At 46.2% G+C, this 22924-nt stretch overlaps 1 protein-coding gene across 3 annotated transcripts in view; it reads right to left on the reverse strand.

Annotated features, from left to right (window-relative positions):
• Positions 1–22924, reverse strand: part of CACNA1G (calcium voltage-gated channel subunit alpha1 G) — a 313913-nt gene that overhangs the window by 125269 nt on the left and 165720 nt on the right. For all 3 annotated transcript variants that reach the window (XM_060251973.1, XM_060251974.1, XM_060251975.1), the window contains 3 exons: positions 20873–20973; positions 17660–17783; positions 245–313 (listed from right to left, as the gene is read on the reverse strand). In XM_060251973.1, coding sequence (XP_060107956.1) covers positions 245–313; positions 17660–17783; positions 20873–20973 — 294 coding nt within the window. The remainder of the gene's footprint in view (positions 1–244; positions 314–17659; positions 17784–20872; positions 20974–22924) is intronic.

A 22924-nucleotide genomic window follows, 5' to 3' on the forward strand; every position in this document is an offset into this window, starting at 1 on the left:
CATTAAGTGCATGCGAGTTTCAAATTAGCATTAGTAAGGAATTGCATATTAACTTAAATCCCATTTCTGAGGCAACTGTGTATTTGCATCTCCATAGCGTATGTTGGGTTGACTCAGTACTGACGTCTTTGCCGTCTGGTACTTTTATGTGCATATTTCCCATGAAGTGCTGGGATGAGTTCAGTGGATATAAAAGGTGCCAATGATGAGGGATTTGTGTGATGGTGATCACAGGCCCACTTACCTTTATTGTCATTTCAGCCAGGAAAATTGCTGTGAAAATGTAGTTGGAGAGTGTCAGGAAAATTCGTTCCTATTTAAAAAGAAACACAGAGAGACAAGGTTGGTTTGTTTTTTTTAAATAGGCTTACTTAACCCGATTGTATATTTTTACATTCCTGGTAGATGCTATATGTTGCCTTGTTTTCATACTGAAATACCAATCAGTGTTTACTCCAAAGAACGGAAAATTCCAAATACATACATTTAAGTAGTTTAAAGTCCTGTTGCCTTTTTGATGCTGTCGTCTATGTTAGCACCATGGGCAGCTGCCACCTCTTTCATCTATCGATATGGGATGTACAAAAAGGGTTTGTCTAAAATTCTTTGGACAAACATTTTCAGAGCAAAAAAATATATATATTTTTTTGAAGGGTCCCAAATTGTTATCTAAAAAATTGTCCATATAAACCTTCCTTTCCCGCAACGGATGGATCCAAATGTCTTTGGATATCTGGCAACGGGAGTTTGACTTCCAAAAGTTCATACCTCCCCAAGTTTGTTGATCTCTACGGTGCTACTGGACTCGAATCTAGCTTTTCGGATATCACGTTGTCGTAATCATTCGCCTGTTGGATTCTCTTGTTCAGACAAGAAAACAACACAAGCAAGAGGAAGCATGCCCACAATTCTCACAGCCCCCCTCCCCAGCTGAAACACACAGCTCCAGAGCACACCTGTCAACTGGGATGTATTCTTCTGTGCAGCGAAGGAATGGGAACGCATTATGAGCTGACAGCACCATCCCCAGGTCTCCAGAGGCAGGTACTGAAGGAAAGAAAGGCAGACATCCCCAGAGTTTCAACAGGGGTTCCCCAAAGTAACCCCACAGCAGCTCTGCAGAGACCTTTGGCAAGCACTGGAACCCAGCAAGTTGTGCCCACAATAGTCCCAAGCCCCCTCAGGCCCAAATATATAGTTCCTCCGGTCACAGCCCAAACCCAGGGCAAAATTTCTGGTTATTTACCATTAGAGAAACACACTGTACAGATGTTGTGCTGTGAATTGTAGACATGCAATGGAAAGGGGCAGTCAAACATGGGCTTGCTTGTACAGGCAGATGTTCATTGAGGTAGATGTTTGCTTAGATGGATGCTGTTCCATGAAGTAGGCATTGTGTTATGAGACAGATATTCTTTCATGAAGTAAGTGTTAGGCGAGGGAGATTTTGAGAATAAAAGCAAATGTGGGTGTCCAGTGGTTTTCTCAGTGAGGAAATTTCAGTGAGAAAGGATTAGGCGTGGGGCCAGCCCACCCCCCACCTAGCAGAGGTGGCCATCCCCCCCACCCAAGCACCTAGAGCACAACCCACAGGCCAGATCACCCGCAGAGGAGGAGGAATGCGGGACATGCAGGGGGGAACTGTGAAGTTCAAAGAGGGATAGCCCAGCAAGGGGAGGTTGTTCTTGGAGAAGGCCAGCTCATCTACCCTGGCCAGGTCCAGGCAGAAGAAGAAGAAGAAGAAGATATTGGATTTATATCCCGCCCTCCACTCCGAAGAGTCTCAGAGTGGCTCACAATCTCCTTTCCCTTCCTCCCCCACAACAGACACCCTGTGAGGTAGATGAAGATATTGGATTTATATCCTGCCCTCCACTCCGAAGAGTCTCAGAGAGGCTCACAATCTCCTTTACCTTCCTCCCCCACAACAGACACCCTGGGAGGTAGATGAAGATATTGGATTTATATCCCGCCCTCCACTCCGAAGAGTCTCAGAGCGGCTCACAATCTCCTTTACCTTCCTCCCCCACAACAGACACCCTGTGAGGTGGGTGGGGCTGGAGAGGGCCCTCCCAGCAGCTGCCCTTTCAAGGACAACCTCTGCCAGAGCTATGGCTGACCCAAGGTGCAAGTGGAGGAGTGGGGAATCAAACCCAGTTCTTCCAGATAAGAGTCCGCACACTTAACCACTACACCAAACTGGCTCTCCAGTTTGCGGTGGGGGCTGGAATGTCTCCCAGATGGTAGAATACCTGCTCACTCTGGATACTGGTAGAAGTCAAGAAAAGAGAATCATGGCCACACAAGAGGTGCTGGGTCAGATGAAAGCCTTGTGTGGCCAGTACTCTGGATGATCAGCGTTAATGGGTTCAGGGGACTCGGCTAGATACTTCCTCACCATCACTCTGCCCTGGACTTTTTTTTCTGGAAAAAGAGGTGCTGGAACTCTCATGAAGGAAACGAAGGAGAAACACCTGGGTGCCCCTCATTAACTTTCAAACATTTTTTTTGAGAATGTTGTTATCACAAAGAGGTTCCAGAACTCTGTTCTGCTGTGTTCTCCCAGGAAAAAAAAAAAAAACCCGGCTTCCACCTGCTGCTCCTTATGGTCAGGTCTGTTTTCTTGCGTCCTCCACTCTTCTTTGCAGAGTTCATGCTTCCATTGTACATCCCAGAGAGCAATGCTGCCTTTTATCCAGGGGTCGCATAGATGGGCCAGCTTGTACTCCCCTTCGTCGCAGAGAGGATGCAACCTGGCTGAGGCCCTGATCCATGGCAGAACAGCCATCCCCTTGGGGTCCTGCTCCCGTTCAGAGTCTAGTTGTCACGGCTGGGGCCGGGTCAGGCAAAGTCCAGAGGCAGTCTGAGGTCTGTAGCCAGCAAGCAGGAGTGTCCAAGGTGCCAAATCCAAATCGCTGTGCAAGTATCGCAGGTCCGAGGTCCAGAAGCCGAGGTCAGGGAGTCCAGAAGTCAAAAGCCAAAGTCAGGGAGTCAGGAACCAAAGTCAAGCCGGAGTGGATGCTAGAACGTCAGGGAGATGACTAGTTGCTTCCACAAAGCCTCCTCCCAAAGCCCACAGCTATATAGCCCTCTGCTGGCTGTTGCCCGTTTGGGCTAATTGCTGGCTCTGGGAGGCAGCCAGGATCCTGTTACAACTCAAGCATCCTTGCTCTTAGGAGGGCCAGAATCCTCTCAAAACTCAGGACTCAGGGAGCGTCTTGCTTGTGAGCATGCCGCCCTCCTCCGATCCCTGAGGTCCTGACGGAGGCGGTCACGCACACGAGCCACCCGAGAGGGCGAGGCAGGGGGGCTGGGATCTTCTTCAGCAGGAGGTAGGGGTACTGGTGCAGGTGGCGGGGGTACAGTTTCCTCGGCAGACTCGTCTTCCTCTGCAGGGTCCCCAGCACCCATGACACTAGTGCTTGGTCCAGTCCTTGAATCAGGAGAATGACTTGCCTCTGGCTGCTTGTATGGGTGCAGATCATATCAGTGGTGTCCTGGAAGGGCTTTAGGACACACACCATTTGGGAGAGGGTCAGCTAATCATTCAGCCTGATGCTGCTCTCCTCTTCCCCATGCAGGGTGGTCACGGAAGAGAAGACATCCTGCAGCACACTCTTCTGCTCCACCAGATGCACGATCATGGAGTAGGCAGAGCTCCAGCGGGTGGGTAAATCCAGGACGAGCCAGTGTTCAGGCTCATCCTCCTCCCCCTGCCTCTTTCATAGCAGACAGACAGACTTTATGCTGCATAAGAGGTGGGTGGCTAGTCACCCACAGGCCTCAAGGAAGGACAGCATCTTGAGCATGGCAGCATCCCAGGTGGTCTTGACAGCCCCAGAGCATCCTTCACCATTAGGTGAAGCATGTGCACCACGCTTACAATCCCCTTAAGATGCACAGTCTTCACTGCTGCCTGCATGTTGTTGCTGGCGTCCATGACCATGTAGCCATGAACCATGTTGCCACCACCAACCCACTCCCTCAGGTTACCGTGTATCACATGGCAGCAATGTTTTGCAGTGTGTGGTCTGCATTCACCCCCTGCACATGGAGCAGAACCAATTTGCAGCCTGTTGGCAGAACTGTCCCCTTCTGGGGCTTGGGCTATGTGCGGACAGTCTGAATAGACAGGTCTTCTGATTGCCACCAGTGGGTGATCAGGGAGAGGTCACTGTGCTGCTAGTTGTTCAAGAGGCCTGATGTAAAGTGCATGGTTCTGCCTTGTGCTCTGAAGAGCTGAGTCTTGACCATTGCCACTGCTGAGCAGTGCATTGCAGGCAAGATTCATCAACTTATGGTCCTCTGTGAGGGGGTGGAGAACCAGGGAGCCTGGTGTTGCAACAGCTGGCAAAAGACTATGTCCTTCATGAGAAAGAAGGCCACCCACAGCAATCATCTCATGGATGAGGTGAGTGACTGCTTCCTGGACCCTCCACATAGCTCTTTTGGATGGCACTGTTGGCATCCATGGTGGAATGACCCCTTGGAGGGTAGTCTGCCTCAATGTCCCACCTATGGCACCTCAAGCGTGAGGAGCCTTTCTTGGAGGGGTCTCCTGTGCCCCTCCACTTCTTCATGGTGAGAGGGAGTGGGCCTCTTCTTCCTCCCTCTGGCTGCCACTCTTTCCTCTGGTGGCAACATAGTTGGGTGCACCCAGATGCCTTTGGAGAAAGGAGGAGGACAAGTACTGGGAGTTTGCATTCTGTCACACAGGGGTAACTGGGGAGGGTGCAGAAATGTTTCCAAACTGTGGGCTGCAAACAGGGCTCCAAGACAGGAGAAATTGCTTTCTGGCACTGGGTTGGTAAGGGACATGGAGAAGTATACTTGAGGCAGGAGCACCAACAAGAAGTTGGGATGTGGAAGGGAAGGATGCTTCCCCCCACCCTCTGAAACACTGCTGTCTGAGTCCTCCTGTCCGAAGAGTGTTAGCAACTACTGGTGTCTGGGCAGTGATAACTCCTTTGTCTCTATGGAGTGCCCCAGGAACAGATATGGGGAAGGAGGCTCTGAGCCCCCTGATGATGCCCTGCTAGAGCCAGGCTCCAGTGGCCTGGCAGGATTGGTTTGGTGCCCAGGAACAGAGTCTGTGGTATAAAGAGGGTGGAGCACTTCTCTCTCCCACCCCCAACAAGCACCCTTTGAACCTACTTTCACATTCATGGTGCACAGAGGTGTTCACAATCAGGTGGGATAAGAGGGTAACTATATATGGGTCTTCAGCTCAGGCACCCAGTAGTTAAGCCTCTCTGCTTGACGTGAGCAGAGAGACAGGGTAGCCCTCAGCCCTGAGACACCTAATATTCAAAGCCCACCAGGCGGAGATGTTTACAGTTAGGAAGAAATGAATATGCTCTGTTTTTAACAAGTTCCTTGGTTCTCTGTCTGTCAACACCCAACAGAGGGTGCAGAGCTGAGGGCGTTCTGATCCCATGGAAACTCTGTTATTGGCAGCCAGCAATGCCTGTTAAGCTTTGGAGGGCCCCTATTGGTGTTTCCAAGGCTGGAGAATTCCAGACCCCCATTTTGCTTTGAAGTTTGGTAAACATTTTATTGAGCAGAGACTGTCTGGAAATGTTCCTATTCACAAACCACCATGAACCACATGAAAGTTCATGGAAAGTTTGTGCTGGCTGACCTGCCATGAACTCAGGGCCAGCGTTGCAGCTTTTGCCATTCCCAGCAAGGCCACACCCCCACCTTCCAGTGGGGGAGGTCCCTGAGCACCCACCCAAATGCAGGCCGCTTTTGCAAAGCAGGCTGCTCTCGAGGAGCCCACGGTGCAAACGCCCCCCCTCCTCTTGACCTTCCCATGGCACGGGGGAACTGAGCAGGGCCAGATGGCCATGTTTGCACAGCTGGCTCCTCTTGAGGAACCCACCATGCAAACACCGCCCCCCCCCCCCTTGACTTTTCCATGGCCCGAGAAAGTCTGGGGTGAGGAAAAGATGCGGCGCAAGGGAAGTTGGCCTGCGAGAGAAGGCAGGAGGCTGGAAGCGAGGCTGAGTAGCCTCTTTCCTCCGCCTACATGGCCTATTCCCATGTGCCAGCCATGCATGAGCTTCAGTTTGCGAACTATGACCCAGCCAAAATTAATCACAAACTTTAGTTCATGAGCCAGTTCAATGCCCATCCCTAGTAAGTGTATGGTGATGAACATTGGGACAAAGAATCGCAGCTTGAACATATATGAACATATGAAGCTGCCTTATACTGAATCAGACCTGTGGTCCATCAAAGTCAGTATTGTCTTCTCAGACTGGCAGCGGCTCTCCAGGGTCTCAAGCTGAGGTTTCTCACACCTATTTGCCTGGACCCTTTTTTGGAGATGCCGGGGATTGAACCTGGGACCTTCTGCTTCCCAAGCAGATGCTCTACCACTGAGCCACCATCCCTCCCCTGACCAGCAGCGGCTCTCCAGGGTCCCAAGCTGAGGTTTTTCACACCTATTTGCCTGAACCCTTTTTTGGAGATGCCAGGGATTGAACCTGGGACCTTCTGCTTACCAAGCAGATGCTCTACCACTGAGCCACCGTCCTTCCCCAAGCACAGACTGGTAATATTACTTCCCCAAGTAATAGTCCTTCCTTTAAGCATAGACTGACAGGGTCTGAATTAGCTGAGAGAGCGAAAAGATCTCAGGGAGCTCAATGAAACTAGGTTCAACCCAGTGTGCTGCAGCGGTGAAAAAAGGCAAATTCTATGTTAGGAATTATTAGGAAAGGGACTGAAAACAAAATGGCCAATGATTATAATGTTCCTGTATAGAACTATGGTGCAACCTCATTTGAAATACTGTGTACAGTTCTGGTCCCTGTATATATATACAAAAGACATCACAGCACAGAGGGTGACCAAGACGATTAGAGCATCTTCCCTATGAGGAAAGGCTGAAGAGTATGGGACATGTATATAAAATTATGCATGGGGTGGAGAAAGTTGAGAAAGAGAATTTTTTTCTTCCTCTTCCCAGATACTGGAACTTGAGGGCATCCAATGAAGGTGATGGGCAGCAGTTTCAGAACAGACAAAAGGAAAGACTTCCTTACTCAGAGAGTAATTGAAATGTGGAATTTGTTGCCAGAGGATATAGTGATGGCCACAGAAATAAAAGGCTTTAGAAGGGGGTTAGATAGATTCATGGAGGATAGGTCTATCAGAGGCCACTAGCCATAGTAACTGAGGGAAACCTCCACATGGAGAGGCACTAATCCTCTGAATCCCAGAGCCAGGCAACAACATCGTGGTCTCTATGCCCTGTTACTGGCCTTCCAGACGAACTGGTCAGCCACTGTGTGAGACAGGATGCTGGATTAGATGAACCATTGATCTGATCAAGCAGGGCTCTTCTTATGTTCTTAATAACATAATATCCAACAACATGTGGACCCTATGCACTGTTCCACATGCTTACATTCTTGTTTGCTGTCTTCATTAGAAAGTATGTTCTTTTACAGAAGTATGGGAGAGAGCTGTAAATAAAGGCACTGTTACAATTCAAAACAAAATCAAACCAGGCCCCAAACACAGCAGAACTTGAGCACACAAGGGCTGTGGGCAGATTGGCAGGTTGGTGTGGTTTGGGCATGCCCCTAATTGCTAAGTCACATTTTGTGACAGAGATTTTCAATCAGACTCTCATCCTGATCTGGCCATACTGCACACTTCTTCCACGCTTGACGATTCAGATTAGTGCTGCATGTCAATCACAGAGCACATGGTCTGGTTTTTTTTTTAAAACCACTTTTACTTTTTTTTGAAAAAAATTCTTGGGTGTACATGTGTGCCCATGTGCATATGCTCTACCATTTTAAAAAACAGAACAGCAGAACCACACTTCTAAACCGATTTTTGTGCACATCAGGGAAGTTCAGACAACCAGCAACACAGGATGAATGTGCGGGGATCCAAAAGCACCGGAATTCTTCTGCTGTCTATTTACTCAGTCTATGACTCATCTTATAATGGGGTGAGTATGATGAGAATGGCTACCAGATGTGGGTGTGTGAATGAGCCCATTTAATCCATTAGGCTAAAACAACTATATCAAGCCAAACTGCCCATCTGATCGCAGCCAAGGTGTTGCCTCTCCAGCTAATAATGCAGTCCAGGGTTGTTGTTTTTTTGTAGAAACAGCCCATCAGGAACTCATTTGCATATTAGGCCATACCCCCCCTGATGCCAAGCCAGCTGGAACTGTGTTCCTGTGCATTCTTGCTAAAAAAAAAAAAAAAGCCCTGAATTGCCAGTCAGAACCAAACTTTATTCTTTTTCAAACCTATAGCAGACTGTGACTTCTGAGGAAGTTTTCTATCCCTCTTTTAATGGTCATTTAATCACTGGGAATTGCATTAACTCTATATATTCCAGCAAGAAGACATTACCAAAAGCTGTTCAATCTGCTCACAATACATGGTACATCTTGAGGGAGGAGAAGAGGGAGTTGGAATATCACAATTAAGGTCTATTGGCATTAATGTGTCAATTCCATACATGGAACATAGAGTTCCTGAGTGATTCCTTGTCTCTGCAGCTTCTTTTTGACCTCCAGAAAGATCATTATCAGGGTCGTGAGACCTGCATGAGGAACAGCTGCACATATAGAGGAACTGTAGTGAGGAAAGACAAGGAGGTAAAGTTGCTAACCCTTCCTCTTCTGCAAGTACAGTTCTGCTTAGCAAAGGCCTCAGTTTCACTCCTTGTCCTACATCACTCCTGCCCACTAACTTGCACAGCTATCTTCTGGAAGGATCCCACAAGTCCAAGCAATGATTTTTCCAGGGGTCTAAAGGAGCTACTGGAAGGAAGACAGCATAATATATAGCCAGATCTCAGAATCTATGGATAGTCAGGACTTGGATGGGAGACCATCAGGGAAGACTCTGTGGCAAACCACCTCTGCTTCTCACTTCCGTTGAAAGCCCCTCCCTAGGGTCACCATAAGTTACCAGCAACTTGATGACGCTTTACACATACACACAAAGCTGTAGAATGCAGGAAAACTCTGCATGCCTTTCATGCATTGATGGTTGAATCCATGCCAATATGAAGTATTATAACACACTTATTATGACTCATCTTTTAAACATTAGTGTGAATATTAAGGTGTCTTAAAGCCCTTATCTTTTCCATTTGTTAAAACAAACCTGCTATCATTATTCTTCCAATTTTAAAGCTAGGAACCTGAAGAGATTGTTATAAACTCCAGGCTATCCTATGAATTCATTGATGAGCTGAAGTTTCTAGGTTTCCAGAGACCTCTGGATCATATTGCAGTGCGCAAAAAAATAGCGTAGGATAACAGGGGTAGCTAGTGGAAACAACATTTCCTAACGATATTCATTACATAAATTACACTTTAGCCTAATCTCTTTGCAATCCCTGATTATACCAAGAGAGAACTGAGACAAAGCACTCCTGAAAACCTGAATATGCTAGATCATGATTTATAGAGAACAAGAGGGGACCTGCAACAAAATGTTGCATAATGGGTTGTGTTCTCCTTAACCCACAGATCAAGTATATAGCTAGCCTGTTGGTTCATGGAGGGTAATATCTTAAATGGGGGGGGGGAGGGCTGAGCCAAATGCACCGTCTGAATTTAAGTAGGGGTGTGCGTTCAGTTCGGTCGAACCAAAGAAACCTCCGAATCACCCCTGATTCGGAAGTATACGGCGCTGTATACTTCCAAATCCAAACTGCAGCCATAATACGGGAGCCGTATACGGCTCTCCGTATACGGAAGTCCATAAAAAAGGCAGGAAAGGGGCTTCTGCAGCCTCAGGGGAGCTGCTTGCTTCCTTTCCCGCCTTTGGTAGCATTTTCCCGCCTCTCCCATAGCCTCCCTGGGATCAGGGAGGGAGGGGGAGGGGAAGAGGAGCCCCAGCAGCCAATCCAAAGCATGCATTTGCAAAATGCATTGCAAATGCATGCTTTGCAGCGCTGTTGTGTAGCTGATGGCTGGGCTAATCTCCAAGCCATCAGCAACATTGTTGTTCTTTTGTTTACTTGGGTATCCAAGTAAACAGTGTTCTCTGGCCAATCACAGAGCAGTGGTATTTTTTTAAACTGTTCTGTGTAGGGCCAGAGAAGCTTTTTAAGGAGTCTGCCTGGCTGGACTCCATTCCATTGCTTCTGTGTTGGTGTTGGTGTGTGAGAGAGATTGTGCTGTGCTGGCCCTTGGCCTCAGCTGTTACTGCTCTCTCTCAGCCTTGCCTGACCTGCCTGGAGAAGAGAAGACATCTAAAGGTAAGACAGTCTTGGGGTTCTTGTTTTTATTTTAGTTAGTAAAAGAACTTTTTAAGACTCAGGAGTCCCTTTACTTATCCAGATTTGGGTGGGTGGGTCCTGGGTAGCTTATTTGGGGTTAGGGTTAGAGGGTTCTGCTGGGGGTGGGGCCTGGAGTGGGGAGTTGCCAATTTGCCTATATCTTACTTTAGTGAGAGGACTTTTAAAAGTGCAGTGTCCTTTTACTTTTTCTGATTTGGGTGGCTTGGATTTCTTGGGATTAGGGTGAAAGTTTTTTGGGGGGGAGGGGTTGGTAAAGTTCCTGTATTGTTAAAAGTCAAGTTTTTTTACTGTTTTAAAAGGATTATGTGTTTCATTTGTTGCTGCTGTGTTGTGCTGTTGTTCCTTTTCTCTTCTGGTTCTGGCTCTTGTGGGGGGGGCTGTTTGGCCTAATTTTCATTGTTAAAAAGGTCACTTTTTTAACAGTTGAGTTTTTGGCCTTTTCTTAGTGATTTGGAGTTGTTGTTGGTTTTGCATCGTGTCCTGTTGTCCCTTTTCCTGGTTCTGTTTTTTTTTTTGGGGGGGGGGTTGTTGACTGATTTGGCCTGAGGTTTTTTATTGTTAAAAAGGTCACTTTTTAAACAGTTGAGTTTCTTGGCCTTTTTTCAGTGATCTGTTTGGATCTGTTGTTGTTTGGATCTGTCCATCGCTTCTCTTGTTTGAGAGTTGTGTTGTTTGGGGCAGGGCTGGAGAGCTGGCATCTGTAGATTGTGTGTTCTGTGGCAGGGAAGCTGGCATCTGGATGAGAGACCCAGAACCAGCATGCTTGTTGCGCATTGTTTGGGGCAGGGTTGGAGAGCTGGCATCTGGGTTTGCTGCAGCCAGGTTTGCAAAGCAGACCTTCAGCAGATTGTGTTTTGTGTGGCAGTGACATTGGCTGGCAACTGGGTTTATATTGGTTCCAGGCCAGCAGGGTTCATAGAGTAGATAGATGGGTGTAGTGCATTTGGGTCCTATAGGGATTCTCTGGTGTGAAGTTAGATTTGGCTTTGGGTGCCCCAGGAACTGGACCCCCTGGTCCAATTTTTTTTTTTTGGCCTTTTGGGCTTTGTGTGGAACAGTGCCCTGAAGCTGCACAGCAGTTTGGGGGGCTCTCCTCAAAACCCCCGGCTCCCCAGAGCCACTTTTCCCACGAGTAATACAGTGGGGGAAGTGGCTCTTATTGGTTTTTTCTCACCATTGGGAACAGTGTTCCTTTTGGGGTGCCCACAGAAGGGTGCAGTCTTTTTGGACCAGGGGGGTTGCATGTGGGGGAGTCCCCTGAAGCTGCCCTGCAGTTTTGGGGCCTCTCCCTCAAACCCCCCTCTGGCCAGAGCCACTTTCCCCACAGCAAGTATAGTGAAGGAAGTGGCAAATTGATTTCAATGGCCATAGGGTATAATGGGGCCGTATATTCGGAAATAGCCGTGCATCTACCATATATATAGCTATTCCAAGTACCGGTATTCGGAAATATACGGTATTCAGAATATTTTGGCCCCGTATATTTCCGAATCTGATTTTTTACTATTTTTTTTTTTGCACACTCCTAAATTTAAGTCCTGGCTGGGGCTTATCCCTGGCTTGAAAACCCTGCAGATGCTTCCTTCCCTTATGAATTAACCATTGTGGGGGAAGGTCATAGGAAGCATACCTGAATACTGAGTCCAATGGCTGCCCCGTGGTCAAAAGAGAGGCTGAATCTTCTTTCTGATTCCTGCTGGAGTTTCAAAGCCAGAGCACTCTTTTTTTCTCTCTCTCTAACACACAGAACTTCCTCAAATTGCTGCTTCCCAGAAAAATTCAGTGTCCAAGCTCTCTCTCACACACACAAACACAAACACATACACACAGAACTCCTTCAAATAGCTGCTTCCCCAGGAAATCCAAGCTCTCTCTCTCACACACACACAAACACACACGCACACACAGAACTCCTTCAAATAGCTGCTTCCCCAGGAAATTCAAAGTCCAGGCTCCCACCCCCAACACCACCCCCCTCTCCCTCCCTCAAATCACTGCTTCCCTCTGAAGTTTCAAAGCCCAGGTCTGTCTTTCTCTGTCTCTCTCATATACATACACAGAGAACTACCTCAGGTGGCTGCTTTGGGCCCAGAGCAGCCCTCAGCGTTCCCAGCCCTTGCAGCTTGGCTGGGATCGGTTCCAGAGGAGCAGCAGCAGCCTTGCCCTCAATGGTAAGGTGAGTTGTCTGTGAATGCTCAGACATTCGTTTTTACTTTGGAGGGAAATTTAAAGCCCCCAATGTATTTTTCTGTTAAGTTTTCAGATTTTCCTGCAAATCTGGGGAGTCCCCCAAGTATGCTGAAAGATCTCTTTTCCCTCCATGTGCCCCAGATCTGCAGATTTAGATATCTGCACAGAGGGGCTGTGTTGGCTATTAGATATACAGATGACTCAGTAATCAGTAAGTAACCACTTTCCATGCCGGTGTCCTTAATTTATCACACCTTAAGAACTCCTGCTGCGACCACATAAACCTTGCTTGGCAAATGTTCCCAGCCTTCACCTGAGTACTGCGCAAGAAAGATGGTTGTACAAGGTCAGCAAGCCATGCAGACAGGATGCTGGAGAACTGGATAAGGTTCTGCTTTATGAGATGCAGATAAAATGTTCATAGCTGATAGACAAGGTTTGGGCTATTTGATGCTGTTACATGAAGCATGCAGCAATTTAAACGAGAAAGAACCACACAGAGGACTTTCAGAAAAGGACAGAACAGTGTCTAGAGGCAGTGCCCCCCCCGCCACACTCTGCTGTGACAGGCTAGCTGGATTTGGCAAAGCAAGAGAACTGGGCTTGAGGCAGTTAGAAAAATCCATTTCTCTAGAAGGCAAAGAATAATTATTTGAAACAATTGAAGCTCAAATAATATCTATTTCAGTTTCTGGGCATGAACTCTGTCATACTGAGGAATCTTTGTGTGAGTCCTGACTTCCCTTTGGGGTCTTGCATTGTTCCTTCAGCATTTCCTTCGAGGACTTCTGATTTCCTGCCTGCAGTTCATGGTCTACTTCCCTTTTATTCTGGCTGCCCAATTAATTTCCATGGTTATGTATCACCATTCCTTTATTCCAGGCCTTGTTTCTCCTTCTAAGCAAAAATGTCATTGCTTTCTGTGTTCTTCATCTCTTTCTCTTTGCCACGCCAACTCGATTTAATTCCTTTGACCTTCATAGCTCTGTCTCCTCCCCACCACCTCTTTGGCTGTACTTCAAAAATATTTTAACCATTCTGTAACCCATCTTTTACTCTCACCTCTATCTCGCTATCACTTCCTGTCCTTCAAGGCTCCTCACACAACAGTCAGAGACTTCCTGAAACAAGACTTCGGCTGGGTCCAGACCAGCAGTTTAAACTGACACAGAGATGGCTCACAGGCAGATTAAAAAATCAAGTCCAAACATTAGAGTTGCCAAGTCCAATTCAAGAAATATCTGGGGACTTTGGGGGTGGAGTCAGGAAACTTTGGGGGTGGAGCCAGGAGGCATTAGGGGTGGAGCCAAGATCAAGGCTGTGACAAGCATAATTGAACTCCAAAGAGAGTTCTGGCCATCACATTTAAAGGGACGGCACACCTTTTCAATGCCTTGCTTCCATCGGAAATAATGAAGGATAGGGGCACCTTCTTTTGGGGCTCATAGAATTGGGCCCCCTGGTCCAATCTTTCTGAAACTTGGGGGGTATTTGGGGGGGATGCACTAGATGCTTTACTGAAAATTTGGTGCCTCTATCCCCAAAAACAGCCCCCCCAGAGCCCCAGATACCTGCGGAACAATTCTCCATGATTTTCTATTGGAATAAATCTCCATAGGGAATAACAGAGTTCCCAGAAGACATTTCCCTCCTCTCCCCCCCGCTTTCTGATGACCCTGAAGCGGGGGGACAGCCTCCAAACCGGGGGATCCCCTGCCCCCACCTGGGGATTGGCAACCCTACCAAACATGCACATCTGCCTCCGGTCCGTTTCCCGCATTCACCCCATCCCCCGGCATCTCAAAAAGCAACCTCTTAAGAAGTGGTAGCAAATTCTTCTGCTGCATGCCATCCACCTTTCTTGGCTTCTGAACGCTGGAGTGCACAAGTGAGACAGACTGGGGGTGTGAACCCACCAATCTGCTCTAAATGCTCACCTATATTCTTTTTTTAAAAACTGCCAAGACAACATGAGTGCATACACACATGACCACTGAAAATGTATGGAAAAAAAAAGAAACCCAAACAGTGCCAAGGGGATGGGGTGGAACAGCCGTCTGACTGCACCAGAGCACCTCCTGTGCAGGAAACAGGCGACTTGTGCGGGAGCATCTGGTCAGGATTCAGCTGCTCCATTTTGAACCAGCCTGATGTGAGACGCTTCTGGTGCACCTGAAACTGCCAGCCTGGACCCAGGTTTGCAGAAAAATTGGAAATCTTAAAAAGGAGAGTTAACCCACCCAAATAATAGAATCAGTGCCTATACCTTTAAGAAATGAATGCCATCTGGTATCTCAATGGCCTTTTTCGGGGTTGCCAGTGACCATGGACTGGGAATCACAACAGTATTGCCAGCCTTCAAACCTTGGTTTCTGTCACTAAAAGGCAGGGGGGAGGACCTGTTTCAGGGCTTCTTTGGCTTCCTGCCCATCCCCTGCTTCCTTTCCTCTTGTTTTGGAGGGAAGAGTCATCAGGGCCAGGGTCAGCAGTAACTACTAGGCAACTTGCCACCACACAGCTTGTGTGCCTCACCCAGGCGTGGCAGAGGCTGCTGGACAATCGGGCGGCACACAATTCGCTGGGCCCAGCATAGGGTTGCCAATCCCCAGGTGGGGGCAGGGGATCCCCCGGTTTGGAGGCCCTCCCCCCGTTTCAGGGTCGTCAGAAAGCAGGGGGGGGGAGGGGAGCGAAATGTCTGCTGGGAAGTCTGTTATTCCCTATGGAGATTTATTCCCATAGAAAATAATGGAGAATTGATCCGCGGGTATCTGAGGCTCTCTGGGGGGGCCTGTTTTTTGAGGTAGAGGCATCAAATTTTCAGTACAGCATCTAGTGCCTCTCCCCAAAATATCCCCCAAGTTTCAAAACAATTGGACCAGGGGGTCCAATTCTATGAGCTCCAAAAGAAGGTGCCCCTATCCTTCATTATTTCCTATGGAAGGAAGGCACTGAAAAAGTGTGCCGTCCCTTTAAATGTGATGGCCAGAACTCCCTTTGGAGTTCAATTATGCTTGTCACAGCCTTGATCTTGGCTCCACCCCTAATGTCTCCTGGCTCCACCCCTAAACTCTCCTGGTTCCACCCCCAAAGTCCCCAGATATTTCTTAAATTGGACTTGGCAACCCTAGCCCAGCAGCAGCCACTTCTGCACAACTTGCATGAGTAGGCCAGGCCTGGCAGTGGTTATCAAACAAATCACCTTGGTGACCTGCAACTGTACAATATAACAACTAGGCCAGACTTTTCCCAGGGAGGGAGAGACTGGCAGGGGCATAGAAGGGGGAAGCAGAGACCCAGTGTGGTATAGTGGTCAGATTAGGATCTGGGAGGCTCATGGTCAGATCCCCACTCTGCCATGGAAACTTGTTGGGTGACTTTGGTCTAGTCACCCACTCTCAGCCTAATCTACCTAATAGGTTTGTTGTGAGGATAAAATGGAAGATAGGAGAATAACGTAAACTGCTTTGTGTTTGCATGGGTTATAAATGAAATAAATAATTACAGCTAAAGATGGGGTAGGGGAAATTAAAAAAAAGTTGGTTGAGGAGTTGAAAGGAGAGAAGAAGGGAAAGGGAAGAAGATATGGTTTCCATACCAAACCCAGAAGATATTCACATTGCCCTATTCATACAAAATGGTGACTGTGTGTATCAAAAGGATTTTGTGTACTGTGTTTTTCTGGTATACAAGCTAGGGGTCCCAAAAATATAAGCATCAAAAAAAGCATGAGAGTTTTTTTTTGTGACTGTTTGTCCCCACTCTTTTTCTCTCTGGAATTGCAATCCTAAGTGGATTTATGTCCAAGTAAACATGCATAGGATCAGGTAGCAAAGTAACTGAAATGAAATAATAAAAGTCAGAGTAATGTGCTTGTCTGGTTTGTATATGACTATCGCTATGAAGATCTGGCTCGAAAAACCATTATGGGAATCTAACAAAATAAATGTTTCAGGGAAATAGAATGAAGATTTCTGTGCATATCAGAACAAAGGGGGGAAAAAACACAGAAAAAGAAGTACAAAATGAGCAATTCCTCCCCACCCTCCTATTCCCTCCTGCTAATGCTGAACAGATGGAAAGGACCAAAAAAACCACCGTTGCAACAAGAAAGCAAAAGTGTTTGAATGTTTATTTGTGAAGAAAATTGTGGCAGATGCCATATCTGTGTCAAGTATCAAAACAAACCAATTGTGCTTTGGGAAAATAGGATGCAAAACCCAGAAAGTCTTGATGTCTTCAACACATTGATGCTGCTATTGCATGTAGCAGAGTAGAATGAAAGACAGCTTGGCAGGAGCAAAGCGTTAGCAGGAAAAGCCCTTTTTCAACAGTTCTTGGAAGGGATCAGTTATTGCTTCAATTAATGACATGCAGGTGCAGTTAAACAAAAATCCAAAATCAATTGTAAATAGATGAGGCTTGATCCTTGTAGCAGCCAACATTCATGCAAATTTGGAGGTCAGTTACTCATCAGGATTGTACAGCAAGCATCTGGATTCAGATAGGAGAGCAACAGGATCAGCCAGGTGAGAACTAGTTTGCCCTTTGCACGCGTGCGATAACAGCTGAAAGCATGGTTTGAATTTGGCTGGAGAACAAGGTCATGATTTTAAAGGCAGAAGCCTTATTGCTTGTCAGTGGAGTGGGATCTCTCTCTCTCTCTGTGGGCGTTTTCGCACTGACCTTAATCAGCAGCGACGCCCCTCTTCACCGCGCAGGATCTGCGCGGATTTCGCACTAATTGCGGCGGAGCACCCGGAAGAGCCGGAAAGTCCCGCGGCTTTTGCGGCGCAAACGGAAACCGCCAAAACCCAGTTTCCATTTGCGCCGCAAAAGCCGCGGGACTTTCCGGCTCTTCCAGGTGCTCCGCGGCAATTAATGCGAAATCCACGCAGATCCTGCGCGGTGAAGAGGGGCGTCACTACCGATTAAGGTCAGTGCGAAAACGCCCTGTGTGTGTGTGTATATTAAGTTGCTTCTGACTTATGGGGACTCTATTAATCAGATCAAAGTAATTTAATTGGATTCCCTTTTGTACCATGTAAAGATTAGCCACAATCCTCTCCCAAACCTTAAAACCAACAGCAGGCATTGATAAAAGCCCAAGGTAAACCCTCTGCCTGACAGGTTGACAAGGTTATACTATCATTGGGAAGAGATGCATTTGGCTACTCACAGCGCTGTGTGGCTCGATTTTGGGACGTTCCATAGCGATGGTGATGCAGTTCAGAAAAATTATAACCAACACAACATGATCAAACATCTTATGAGTGATGATTTTATTGCATACCAGACGGAATCTACGGGGAAAAAGAGTGGGGAAAGACAAAGAAAACTGTTGTAATCATGTGAAGACTGCTATTCCTTCCTAAAGCAGACACTTAAAACAATCTTTTCACCCCCACAGGAAACTAGTACATATTTTCTCAGAGCAAAACTAGAACACAAATAGTTCTAGAACAGCGCTTTGTTTGATGTACATTTTTGCCTCTTTTGCTGGTTAGACAGGCCAGAAATTAATCTTGCTTAAATGTTTCTCATTGTCAGGGTCATACTTTTTTCAAAAGTTGCCTTGATATCCTTTACCATCCTCAAATTGGATAATTGTGTGCCACGAGAAAAAAAAAATGTTAGTAGTAAAAGACTTCCTAACTAATTTAGGGATTAGGGTTCTGATTATATCTCTTCCCAAATATCCTAAATGTTTAAGTCCAAGAGTCTAAACAGAATAAAAGGAACAGTTTCTATGTGATAGCTGCAAATGTGCCCCAAGGTTCTTTTAGCATAGGGGTGGGGAACCTTTTTTCTGCCAAGGGCCATATGGATAATACTTCTGATAATTTGGTAAGTATGTGGAAATCTTAACCAAAGTTGTATAGTGAAATATGGATCCGAGAGGCAAAACCAGTGCATCACTTGCAGGTTCAGGAGATTTCTATCAGGCTTGGCAAACATGTATGCTCTCTTCCATTTCTGACCTTCTTTCATAAACAGACCTCTGCTTAATCATGACCCCGGAATGCAGCCAAGTATACATAACATTGCTGTGTTTGGGGTAGCTGCTATTACAATGTTTTGGTTAATGCCAAGACTAATATTTCCATATCAGGATATCTAGTTATCCACATCTGTGGATAACTGAATTTACAGACTGGAGCCATAAACAGGCAAGATGCATATTTCTACAAACCTAAGAACAGATCCAGGTTTGCAGAAAAACCAAGATCTTTTTAAATAGTTGGGGAGATTATAATGATAGAAGCAGTGCTTGTAGAGCTAAGAAACAAATGCCCTCTATAGCTGTTGCTAGGAAATCACAACAGTATTGCCAGCTGAAGCCTTGATTTCTGTCAGTAAAAGACAGGGGGGGAGAGAAGGGCCTTTTCCAGGGCTGTTTTGGCCTTTGTGGGAGACTCATGGGGCTAGGCCCAACAACAACCATGAATAACTTGCACTACGGTGTATTAGTTAGAGTTTCAGACTAAGATCTGGGAGACCCATGTTAGGATTGCCAGGTCAAACTCAGGAAATATCTGGGGACTTTGGAGGGTGGAGCTAGGAGAATTTGAGGGTAGAGCCAGGAGCAAGGTTGTGACAAGCACAATTGAACTCCAAGGGAGTTCTGGCCATCACATTTAAAGGGACCATGCTCCTTTTAAATGCCTTCCTTTCACTGAAAATAATGGTGGATGGGGCACCTTCTTTTGGGGCAGGGAGCGCGGGATATAAATCTAATAAATCAAATCAATTTGACCCCCTGGTCCAATCTTTTTGAAATTTAGGAAGTGTTTTGAGGAGAGGCACCAGATGCTATGCTGAAAATGTAGTGTCTCTACCTCAATAAACAGCCCCCCCCCCGAGCCCCAGATACTCACAGATCAATTCTCCATTATGTCCTATGGGAACCAGTCTCCATAGTGTATAACGAAGAGCCCAGCAGCCATTTAACCCCCCCAACACTTCATGATGACTCGGAAGTGGGGGGAGGGTCTCCAAACTGGGGGATCCCCTGCCCCCAAATGGGGATTGCCAACCCAAACCCAGGATCAAATCCCAATTCTGTCATGGTGTTTACTGAATGACCTTGGGCCAGTTGCATATTCTTCTCCTAAACTCTCTCAAAGGGTTGTTGTGAGGATAAAATGGAGGACAGGGGAATGATATAAGCTACTTTGAGTCCCCGTTGTGGAGAAAAGTAGGGTTTAATTGAGGCAAATAAATAATAAATATAGTGAAGATGGAGGCAAATAAAAAGTAGAAAGATTGGTGGGGGGAGGAAAAGAAGGAAGCGGGGAAAAGGGAGAGGATATGGAGCTATCAGCAGGAGGGAAAGAGGAAAGAGTGTGGGAAGGTGGATATAAGGGTAACTGAGGTGCCTCCCACAAGATCTTGAGGGCTCCCCACTGAGCAGCTGGGCCTGGCCTGGTGGCAAACCCTCCACAAGTGGGTAATAAGAACATAAGAGAAGCCATGTTAGATCAGGCCAAAGGCCCATCAATTCCAACACTCTGTGTCACATAGTGGCCAATTTTTATACACACACACACACACACTGTGGCTAATAGCCACTGATGGACCTCTGCTCCATATTTTTATCTAACCCCCTCTTGAAGGTGGCTATGCTTGTGGCCGCCACCACTTCCTGTGGCAGTGAATTCCACATGTTAATCACCCATTGGGTGAAGAAGTACTTCCTTTTATCCGTTTTAACCTATCTTCTCAGCAGTTTCATCGAATGCCCACGAGTTCTTGTATTGTGAGAAAGGGAGAAAAGTACTTCTTTCTCTACTTTCTCCATCCCATGCATTATCTTGTAAACGTCTATCATGTCACCCCGCAGTCAACGTTTCTCCAAGCTAAAGAGCCCCAAGCGTTTCAACCTTTCTTCATAGGGAAAGTGTTCCAGCCCTTTAATCATTAATAGTTTTCCTGAATAGAGGTTACCAGGGAATGGAAGGAGGGAAAGCTGAAGACAGGGGGAGAAGATAAATGTAGGCTGGTTGGTGGGTGGAAATGAGAGAAGGAAGTAAGAAAAGGGTAAATGTATGGGGAATTTCAAGGAAGGGAAGCAGACAGCGTAGGGGAGAGGAATATGAGATGCTACCCACTTACAGTATCTACATTTTAGTATCTTTATGCATTGTTTATATTTTGAGATTCCCAGCCTCTGTTATTGTGGTTTATAGCTGTAGCTTCAGAGAATCCAGAAAGTTGCTGAGCATTAGCACAAGCTCCAGTCTTTTAGCTGACAGTGCCTATTTGGTCCTTGCAATTTTAACTCAAAGACTGCAAGAATTCTTGACTGCCAAATTCTGTTAACATTTCTTTGATCAGAGGATCCAGGAGCTCTGCCTGCCACACTGTTATCAATCAAACTAAGGTGCCTTACTTAGACTGCGGAGCAAAGATGTAGACAGACCAGGAATCTCTTTCTTTACACCAGGTGGGGAGGTGTGCCCTTATCCAAGCCTTCATACGGTCCTTTTTACTCTTAAAAAAAAAAAGAGAGAGAGAGAAAGACAGACAAGCAGAGAGTGAAAATTTGCACAATGAGGTACCAATCAGTCAATCTGAGTGGCGGTGACAGCCATTAAAACCAGAATCTGAAACCTGGAGAACAGACAAGTGCAAAGCTGTCATGATACTTTAATTCCCACCCTTCTCCATCACTCCTGAAGGAATCTGCTTGGCTTGCAAGCTGGGGTCGTTCCTGAATGGGACTTCTTGGTCATAAAACAAGGCTAAAACAATGACTCTAACTGTGTAGAGATGTGGTTCCTGCTGTGTTGCTCAAGGATGGATTAATGATATCTAGCAGTACAAGCAGGCTGCTCCACTTACAGCAGCTGCGTAAAGAGGCAGGTGGCTGAGAGAGCGTAGTTTTAGAGAAATTTATTGCAGAGACACGCACCACTGTGCACAGCATCTGCTTAAAGACCACTGCAACACGGCAGCAGTGGCATTTCAGACATCGCTAAGAGGAAAATACAGACATAGTTGTGAAGGAAAACAAATAAAATTGTCTCTCAAGCTCAGATAATATCTGAACGCAAAGTGTCAAAATATTGCTTCCTAAGAAAAATTGGAATATAGCAAACAAATTGGGAGGGGGATCTCCCAAAAGAGACATACCCCCTACTCTAATATAAAGCTTATTTACTATTATCCCTTAGAAGAAATAAAAAAAAATCAGCAACAAGAGAATCTTCAAGAGTTTGTTCATTGTGAAGGAGCCTATATGGCAAAATCCCACTCAAGGGACTGGTGCACATATTATATTGGGATAGATCTTTCAGGTAGACAGCTGCCGGAAGAAATGTTATGTATAAACTAGCCGCTCACTTATCTCCACTGCAACAAATTTTGCAGCCCACAGTACTAAGATCACAAAAGTTGCTGTGGCAGAAATATATAAACTTGTACATAGGGAGAACTCCTGTGTTTGGAAATCTACCCCAATATAAAAAGTCCTGGACCATGTGAGAGATAATTCGTCCTGGAATCACCAGACACAGAAACTGGGATAGTACTAGGGTGGAGAAAAGCTATAAGATGGGTTCATCCCCCATGGCCCATGACTACTGATATTACTGGTGCAATTCTTCTCTCACATACATAATGAGAGAAGAGGCCCTTAGCTGGTCATGGTAAGGGTTTCAAGGTTAAAAAATGTGTTTTTTTTAACTTATTATTGCAAGTTCTCTTACATTTAAAGGTGCTTCAGATTGACAGAGTCCAGCTGTCAAGCATGACCGAAGGACCTGAATGAAATCAATAACCATGGTGAAGTATCAGTAGTCTAGTGTAGCTGATTCAAATCTACACTGTCCACACAACTTTACCTCAGGGTTTACAAGAAATATCCTCATCATGGGTAGTCTCTGAGCAAATGTTCAAATGAGCTAGGGGAAATGACTGAATGACACTTTAAAGTGTTGCATGCTACAGGCCACAAAAGATGTAAAATTGCAGTCTGCCAAAAACAAATTGAGGCAACTGACACAAAACAAATCAGGGAGATGTTTCCAGGGGGACAAACACAGACTTAAAGATATGCCAAAGAACACGAGCACCTGAAAATTAGGCACAAATTTATTCAGAGTGAAAAAACTCTGAAACATCTGATGAATCTCTTGTTTCTTATTCATCCAATACTCCATGTATGCATTGCGCGACATACATTTAAATGTTAATCAATTTAAAAGTGTGCCATGATGCCACGTGAGTATACATCTCAAACAAATTATTATCTTCAAACCAACTCAGAATGGGTGCCATATACATCGCCTTAGAATCAAACAGGATTATAATTATTTAGTGTCTTGTTGTAAACCACAGGCATGCCTTAACCGCCTCTCTCCCTATGAGCTGCAGCACGCTGCCCTTTTGGCCTTCATGGACCACTGTCTTCTAGCAATTGCTGCTGTATCACTGTGGGGGC

Source organism: Heteronotia binoei, chromosome 13 (genome assembly GCF_032191835.1).
Source record: "Heteronotia binoei isolate CCM8104 ecotype False Entrance Well chromosome 13, APGP_CSIRO_Hbin_v1, whole genome shotgun sequence".
NCBI classification, from domain to species: domain Eukaryota; kingdom Metazoa; phylum Chordata; class Lepidosauria; order Squamata; family Gekkonidae; genus Heteronotia; species Heteronotia binoei.